Here is a 9374-nt window from a genome sequence, read left to right as displayed (position 1 = left end):
GGATATTTGAGTGAAAATATATATATATATATATATATATACAGAGGATATATATATTACGGGGATAACAAGAGATTTAAGGAAAGTATNTATATATATATATATATATATATATATATATATATATATATATATATATATATAAAAGTAACTAGGAATATAACGTAGGGAGGGGAAGCTACTGCTATGCTATATCAGGGTTGTTATCATTTGAAGCAAGCATAAATCAGAATAAAATTGACGAGGAGAATAAGAACCTGTTTTATTGTTGCTTTTTATTCCTTGAGGAGAAGAATAAGTCTTAAAATTGACAAGGAGAATAAGTTTGGTTATTTTTGTATGATCAATAAGCCTTCTTTTGATCATGTAATGCATGTTTTGTACAATTTCTCAACCACATTTTAAAACAGTCACATGATTCCTTTTGATTAGATTCTAACACTGTCACATTATTGCTTTGAATAGTTCTTCAACATAGGAATTTATAAGATGATTGGTTAATCCAGCATCATATAATTGAGCTCGGCTTTATATTTCTTTTACTAAAAATTAAATAATAAAAATATATATTATATATAATTATTTATTTATACATACAAATATATATAAATATAAATTAAATATATTATATAATATAAAATATATGTATTCGAGCTGTTATCGAGCCGAACAAGCGAGTTGACGCCAGCTCATGTTTGGCTTGTTTATTAAATAAGTTTAAAAATTTAGCTCGTATTCGGCTCGTTTACTAAACGAGCGATTCGATCTGGACCTCATTTAGAGCCGAACACAAGCTGACTCGCGAAAAGCAAGCTAGATTTTCACCCCTACCTGCAATATATATATATATATATAAAAGAATTTTAATTAAGAAGAAAGAGTAACGAAGTAAAAAAAAAAATTCACTCCAAAATTATTATAAAATAAAGATTTTGCGAAACAATTATTTTCTCTCACTACTTAGCACTTGATTGTGGGCTCAAAATTTTTGAATAGGCACGTGACAAGAACTTGAATTAAAAAAAAATAAAATTAATTATACTAAAAATCTGTTACTCAAACTCAGAATCTTTTAATATGTTATAAAATTAGTGTCTCTGTTTTAATTTGTTTTAGACAACTGCTCAGTTGTTTTTTTTTCTTTTACATTTGGTTAATTTAGATTGTCTGCTAACTTTTTGAATAGTAATTGCGTGGAAATACTAGTTTATATTGTGTATTTTTTTTCTATCTTTTTATCAACGGCACAAAAAATTACAACCCCCACCCCAACCCAAAAAAGAAAACTCAACTTACTACAATACTACTCATACCTCTCCCTATATATAACATAGTTCCTCATAAATTTCCACCCATCCTACACTACCCCAAATATTTCTATATCTACATCCACTATACACTCCCTACTAATCCACCTTCACAGTACTAAACATGGAAACCTCTCCTCCTCAGAAAAGATCACCACTTCATCTTCACACTCCATTGCACCTACTTAGCTCTCTCTACCGATTCGCGCTCCATCGCGTGCACCCATTTTGGATCCAACTCTTCTACTTCATCTTCGTCTCCTGCATCGGCTTCATCCTTCTAAGATCACTCCCTATGAGGAGAAGAGCATTGGCGGTCGATAGGCCCGCGGACTTGGACCTCTTCTTCATGTCGCTCTCCGCAACCTCGCTCTCCAGCATGGATGTGGTTGAGATGGAGAGCTTCTCCACCTCCCAACTCTTAGTATTCACCCTTTTGATGCTACTTGGTGGAGAGGTCTTTGTTTCCATGCTTGGTCTCCACTTCATGAAGATAAAATTACCCAAAAAGGAAACATCACATAATAGTGCAACTATGGAACTCACCTCCAACGACCAAGTTGAGCTTGAATCAATAAAGCCCACTGTTACTACTCCCTCAATAACTTCGGATCACTTAAGATACAATTCTATAAGATACCTAGGGTTTATAGTATTGGGTTATCTCATGCTAGTCCATTTCACAGGCTACATACTCATATTATGGTACATAACCCTAAACCCTAGTGCAGGAGAAGTGCTTTCGCGCAAAGCGATAAGCCGACACACCTTTGCTGTCTTCACCACCGTCTCGTCCTTCGGGAACTGCGGCTTCCTCCCAACGAACGAGAACATGATCGTGTTCAAGAAAAATCCGGGGCTTCTGCTGCTGGTCATGCCACAAATCCTCGCGGGGAACACGTTGTACCCCGCGTTCTTGCGATCGGCTGTGTGGGTACTGGAAAAGTGCACTAAGAAAGAAGAGTTTGGATACATATTGAGGAAACATGGAGAGATTGGATATGATCACTTGTTTCCGAAGCTTCATACCTCGCTTTTGGGTCTCACTGTGGTGGGGCTTATCGTGGTGCAGTTACTTGCTTTTTGCTTCTCGGAGTGGAGAGTTGAGGGGTTGGAGGGGATGAGTTCATATGAGAAGCTTGTCGGCGCACTTTTCATGTCGGTGAACTCGCGCCACTCGGGGGAGATGATTTTGGATCTCTCCACACTCTCCTCGGCTATGTTGGTGCTATATGTGGTGATGATGTATAAACCTTCTCTACTATATATACTCTCCTTATTAGTTATTATTAGTATTAGTAACAATTGAAGCAACAATAAACCAGTAATGTTACTTGTTTAGGTTTTTACTACTTGAATTAGTGGTTCAATTACTTGGTTTCGTTAGCGGATTCTGATGAGTCTAAATCTAGATATATAGCCCGTTGAGTGTATTTTATTCATTAGTTTGGTCTATCTACAAATTAACTAGAACTGTTTGATCTAACTTGAGCTTCTGTATATGTACTGCTTGAGAAGAGTTAACAGATCTAATTCGGTAATGCAATCGACGTCTTTAAGTAGACGATTCGATGCTTTAGAGCTCCAAAGAGCATCAAAAAGCACTTTAAACTTCACTCTTCCAGTGCCAAAATAATGATGAAATTAAATTAAACTTAAATGCTTTTTGGGTGACGCAGTTACACGAAGCTTTTGCTTTTGAACTTCAAACTCATTTGGCTCCCTATTTATCAAATATCTATTTTTTTTATTTCTCAGCTTGTTTCATAAGTCAGGTCAAACATGCACCCTAGTCGTGTTATGGCTATCGAAGAGTGCTAACAGTAAGCTTTTTTTTTTTCTTTTTTTTTGGTTCTTTCTCAGGTATCTACCACCGTACACTTATTTCCTTCCGCTCGACGGCGATGATCATAATAAGCATTCGAGAGATCGAAACAACGAGAAGAGGACAAGCATTTTGCAAAGGCTAATGTTTTCACAGGTCACGTACTTAGCCATTTTTGTCATTATCATTTGCATCACCGAGAAAAGAGGGCTCTCCAAAGATCCCCTTAACTACAATGTGTTAAACATTGTTGTGGAGGTAGTAAGGTACAAATTTATTTTAGTCCCAAGTATTATTATTATATTTTATCAATTTTGGTAAGTATTTTAATAACTATTGCTTCACAAATATACTGATCCACTTGAAACTTTGATTTGTTACATTCAATCAAGTGCTTAAACTATTATATAATTTCAATTTCAGTCTCAGAACTCTATTTTCTAAACTTAATTTGAACTTTGCATTTTAGGTCTTTTTTTCCTAAGAAATTTTCTTTTTTAACTCATTTATAATTTGATGCTTCGAGACCGGTATCTTGCTTGGTCAATAGATATCTTTTCTTTTCGAGAATTTATTATTTAAAAAGTCAGGCCAAATAAGCACTACTTTTCCGTGACACAACTTATCGTTGTTATTACGCCCTAATTTAGAGCTATAAATTGATCATGGTAGTGCATATGGGAATGTGGGCTTCTCGACCGGCTACAGCTGCAAGCGGCAGCTGAAGCCCGACGGGTTTTGTAGAGACGAATGGATCGGCTTCTCGGGGAAGTGGAGCAGCAAAGGTAAGCTAACTCTCATGGCGGTCATGCTATTCGGAAGGCTCAAGATGTTCAGCATGTCTGGGGGCTCGGGTTGGAAGCTAAACTGATCTCGACCGATCTGAACTAAATTTAAACCCGAGTTATTCGATTCAGTGGAGCCTTTTTCTTTTTGTTAATAGATTTAGGATAGAGTCAGATGAGAAATGAATGCTCGTGCAACGGAAGCACCATCGGGGGCGTGAAGGATATGCTTGCTTTGATTAGAAAGTGCATGGAGTGTTTTCCAGTTGTTTATCTGCGTAGTTGTTCTACTTTTTAAGGAATATGCATAAGAAACTATTAAATATAAAAATATATAAATATCATTCTCTAACAGCTTAATATTGGTTATATTTGTACTCTAAAAGTTATTAATATTGGTTGTGCATCCAATCATTTCTACGCAAAGTCGAAGCTCAAGCCCGGTCCAATAATATATATTTGGGTTTTTCCAAGATCACTAAACATAACATTTTCGCTCAAATTAATGCGTGGCAGGATCAGGTAAATCATGTAGAATGTAAATATATATTAGTCATTAAGCCGTGGGCACGAAGAACTGAAACTAAATAAACATCACAAAACTGTTTGTGTTTAGGACGGAAAATTGATGTAATAAGAAACATTATGGGAACAGTTTTTCACATATTGCTTAAGAAGCTGCTAAAGAGAGCTTCTCCAATGCTCTTCAAATCGGAACCAAATCACAATTTCTTTAAGATTCTGGTCCATGGAATAAGCTTTCTTTTCGCAACCAGCATCTCTCTGTTTTGATGAAGAGACTCGCGTATCTTGCATGAGATGCAACATGTCAATGCTGAGATTTGTAGAATGGCATTACAAAAGGTGGCATCTTTCTATTTATGTGTTATTTGTGAAACCATAAATACAAAAACAGCTATGGATGAGTATAAAGGTCTACATATCTATGATACTCAATATAAAATATCAAAAAAAAAAAAAANCATATTTGATGAATGAGCAAAATTTGTATGCCGCTTATAAAGTCTGCCTTATCCCAAATCTCATGCTGTCAGATTTGTTGGTGTGAAAAAAAAAAAAATACTGTGCACTAACAGCTTAAGCTTGTAGAAATGAAATAGCTGTTTGTTAACCATGTTCGACACGCAATCAGGAAACAAGAACAAATCACCAAGTTGAAGCAACATATCTCAATGGCACGATTTCGTTTTAAAGCAAATTCGTACTTTGAATGATCAGGAAAATTGGTAGATTACTAATGCGATGTAATCAAGACGTGACAGCGAATCGTATCAAATCCTACGACTTTTAAGCAAAAAGATTAAAGAAGAGAATGCGAAATCAATAGAACACTGAAGAATAGTCATCAGAAAGGGGTTCATGTTCTCAGATGACCAAATATGACTCTCAGTTTTTGCCTCACAATAGTTTTTCACTTGCGTGTAGTACTTTCGCAGAACATTACAGTAAAGGAACCACCTTAGTGACACCATTTGTAGTTGCACCTGAAGAGAACTAATTCCTGTCTCAATAATTTCACATTATTCGCCACTATATATAGTGAACATCACTAATCAATTATACATCACTTTCCCCATCCTTTTCATATTCCATACTTTTTATGCAGATCCTGCAACAATTCCCTACAGGGAACAAATCTAGAGATCAACAAAACTATTTTGAGTAGGGCTAATGTGTACTATAAATGTCACTTAAGCAAGTTCCAAGTTCAACTCTCCAAAACCATTTTCGCCAAGCAAAATGCATACTACTCTTACCGCATTTGTTGAAAAGTTTCAGTATCCGCATTCGTACATACCAGCGAAACTATTTTCTTCTACCATACTTGCTCGAGATCGTGCGAAGTGCTCCTACCGATTCTTGCAGCGTAATCTCTTCCTACTCCAGTTTCTTTACTTCACCTCAGTCTCATTTGGTGGCTTTCTAGCTCTGAAGACTCTAAAGTCAAGTAATGAAACCAATAGTCCGAATGGCTTAGATTTATTCTTTACCGCCGTCTCTGCTTTAACTGTTTCGAGCATGGGGACGGTCGAAATGGAGGATTTTTCGAACCCTCAGCTTTGGGTCTTAATCATTTTAATGCTGATCGGCGGCGAGGTCTTCACTTCGATGATCAGCCTACAATTCACGAAGTTAAGACTCGCGAAAGAGAAGTCGATCAATAAAAGATCCAAACCACTTTGCGCAGATATCGAATCCGCCGATTCCCTGAATTTCGATCATCTGAAGCATGAGGCTGTCGCGTCTTTGGGCTACGTCGTACTCGGCTATCTCACACTAGTAAATGTCAGTGGCTCTCTACTTATCTCGCTGTATCTCATCCTCGTATCGAGTGCGGGCGACATACTGCGAAGCAAAGGCATCGACATCTCCACGTTCTCCATTTTCACGGCCGTTTCCTCGTTCGGAAACTGCGGCTTCACTCCCGTGAACGAGAACATGATGCCGTTTAAGAACAACTCCATGCTTCTGTTGCTGATCATTCCTCAAATCCTAGCAGGGAACACTCTGTTTCCGCCGTTCTTGAGACTCGCCATATGGGTCATGAAGAAGTTCACAGGAAGAGAAGGATACAGCTACATTCTCGAGCATCCGAGCGCGACGGGATACAAACATTTGCTCCCCCATCGGCAATCCGTGTACTTGGCTTCGACAGTTTTGGGCTTCATTTCGGTGCAAAGCGCATTCTTCTGCGCCTTGGAGTGGAATTCTGACGGACTGGCAGGAATGAGCTGTCGTCAGAAAATAGCAGCAGCGCTTTTTCAGTCGGTGAATTCACGACATGCCGGCGAATCCGTCGTCGATTTATCGACCCTTTCTTCGGCAGTCCTAGTGTTGTACGTAGCCATGATGTAAGTTCTCTCGAACCGTACCGAATTCAATGCGAATTTCGAGCGTAATATCTCTAAGATCGACTATTTCGCAGGTACCTTCCTCCGTATACTTCGTTTCTCCCCGTGAGCGACGACGAACAGGGTTCGGAAGATGAAAAAGAGGAGAACAGCAAAAGCAACAGAACAGTGGACAATTTGGTTTTCTCTCAGATCTCTTATTTGGTAATCTTTGTTGTTCTAATTTGCATTACCGAAAAGCGCGCGATGTCCGCGGACCCGTTGAACTTCAATGTCTTCAACATAGTCTTTGAAGTGATCAGGCAAGTTGTATATGTTCAATGCGAGATCTTAGTTTTAACACATCCTATCTAATGATGCAGAGTCATCTAAGACATTTTCAGAGAATTCAAATTTTGGCGGGGATTATTGAAATACATAATTTGTGGTACAATGTAATGTTAATTGCCCTGATTTGATATAAAGATCGCAAATTAACCACATTATCATAAATTACCAAGTTTTGTACAATTTAGAAACAGGAATAAATAATGAGTCAACAACATGAGAAACTATTCAAGACTCATAAAAGTTTCATTTTTGGCAATTTCATATCTTTTTTTTTTGTTTTTCTGATCAACAATAATGTTGCAGTGCGTACGGAAATGTCGGATACTCGTTCGGCTACAGCTGCAGAAGATTACTGAAGCAAGATACATACTGCAGAGATTTTTCGTATGGTTTCGTCGGAAAATGGAGCGCGAAAGGAAAATTGATCCTCATTTTGGTTATGTTTTTCGGAAGGCTTAAGAAATTTAACATGGAAGGAGGAAAAGCTTGGAGGCTTTGCTAGTACATAATTTCAGTATCTTAAACTCCTATCTCTATATAATTGTCCCACATTACTTTTGAAGTATGAAACATTTTAGTGAGTTAGGCTGGTATACTATCGGTAGCACGGAGCCCTCCGTGCTGCCAAGTTGTTTTCAATGATGTAGCTTCTAAATCGACGATCGGCTTCGTTAGACTTGATCTATACTATTGAAAGTATTCAGAAACTAAATTTTATAGTTTTTCGACATCGTTTACTCATCAAACGAATGGTCTAAAACTGAAAAACTGAACGGCTGAAAATAAAAATCTCATAAAAAATAATGATAAAAGACTTGAATTTAAGATCAGAGATACTGATCTTATTCTAAATAGTGAAAAGAATTTTTTTATAAAGGTTTCATCGGATTTGAATTATTTTATACCGTTAAATTCACAAACGCATCATATCGACCATTAAAATAGTCACTTTTTAGACTTTTGATCACTATCTAAATAATGTCGAATAATTATAAAATTTAGTTTCTAAATACTTTTAATAGTGTAGATCAAGTCTAACGGAGCCGATCGTCGATTTGGAAGCCGCATCATTGAAAGTAACTTGGTAGCACGGAGGCCTCCGTGCTACTGATAGTATACTAGCCTAGCTCTATTTTAGTGAACAAACAAAATGAGTAAAATTTTTCATAAGTGATCAAAATTTTCAACAAGTTTTAGAACTCGACTTTGTTTCATTTTCAATCTTTGTCACACTTGTTCAGTTCTATAATCTCAGCAAATTAATCAGAGTATTAATTTATTTTAATTTTTGGGCTTTTAAGTTCATGTTTAGTTCAAATAGATCTAAAATTGCAAACAAACAGAAGAACCAAAAAAGGGTTAATTATTAACTGGACTAAAAAGATGAAGAGATATTCATAATTACAATCTAAGTTTAAGTACAAATTAAACCATGAATCATTACTACAAAAAATTGCTAATATTTATTGTTTATGAGAGAGTTTAGATCCTGTTTAGTCCAACGAGAAGCTCCAAATAAAGAATAAGATCCAATTTATAAATGAGAATCATCTAACATTATTGAGTTATAAAAGAAAAATATAATAAAAACATAAAGTGATGCAGTTCTTTTTCAGTAAAAAGTATAAAGAAATAAATTTTAACTAAACAAGTACACTAAAAATTAATAAAATTCACCCAAAAGCACTAGTACTATTATTATATACATTGTTCTCATGTGGCTGTAACCAATACCAATAATTTTCTGTTAAAAAATTATCTCACGTGACAATTTATTATATTCAATAAAAGAGGGGTAATTTATTGTTTTGGTCTTCAACCTATGGACTGCGTTATTTTAGTCCTTAAATTTTAATTTACTTTAATTCTTTACTCAAATTTTTTGAACTTTTACAATTAAATTTCAAAACCAAAATTTCTAACACAATGTTGATAAATTAATAATATAAAAGTGTTGTAATAATATCGCAACTGATAATGTAAAAATAATTAAGATACAACATCATTTTTATATTAATAATTTATTAATATTTAATCAAAAAAATTAAATTGTAATAATTTAAAACTTTTGAATAAAAAAACATTTGTGGATCAAAGTGTAATTTACACTTGAAAAAAAGAAAAGCACCCTACCGTATTTCACGCAAACATACTTATAATAATAATAATAATAATAGAGAAAACTTCAAATACCATTCCTATGATTTCGCACTTTTTTATTCTAGTACTATGTAGTTGAAGTGTATCAATTTAC

At 35.6% G+C, this 9374-nt stretch overlaps 2 protein-coding genes across 2 annotated transcripts; both read left to right on the top strand.

Moving 5' to 3' along the window:
• On the top strand, positions 1353 to 4277 carry LOC109724603 (cation transporter HKT8-like). Its single transcript, XM_020253479.1, has 3 exons — positions 1353 to 2552; positions 3171 to 3398; positions 3805 to 4277. The coding sequence occupies exons 1-3, from the start codon at positions 1432 to 1434 to the stop codon at positions 4001 to 4003; spliced, it is 1548 nt and encodes a 515-aa protein (XP_020109068.1). The 5' UTR covers positions 1353 to 1431; the 3' UTR covers positions 4004 to 4277.
• LOC109725066 (probable cation transporter HKT6) lies at positions 5628 to 7893 on the top strand. The gene is made up of 3 exons (XM_020254125.1): positions 5628 to 6790; positions 6865 to 7092; positions 7424 to 7893. Exons 1-3 carry the CDS (start codon positions 5679 to 5681, stop codon positions 7620 to 7622), a joined length of 1539 nt encoding a protein of 512 aa, XP_020109714.1. The 5' UTR covers positions 5628 to 5678; the 3' UTR covers positions 7623 to 7893.

The sequence above is a fragment of the Ananas comosus genome, linkage group 19, assembly GCF_001540865.1.
Source record: "Ananas comosus cultivar F153 linkage group 19, ASM154086v1, whole genome shotgun sequence".
Taxonomy (NCBI): Eukaryota; Viridiplantae; Streptophyta; class Magnoliopsida; order Poales; family Bromeliaceae; genus Ananas; species Ananas comosus.
Note: the sequence above shows the minus strand (reverse complement) of the source record. Positions and strands in the feature narration are given on the sequence as shown.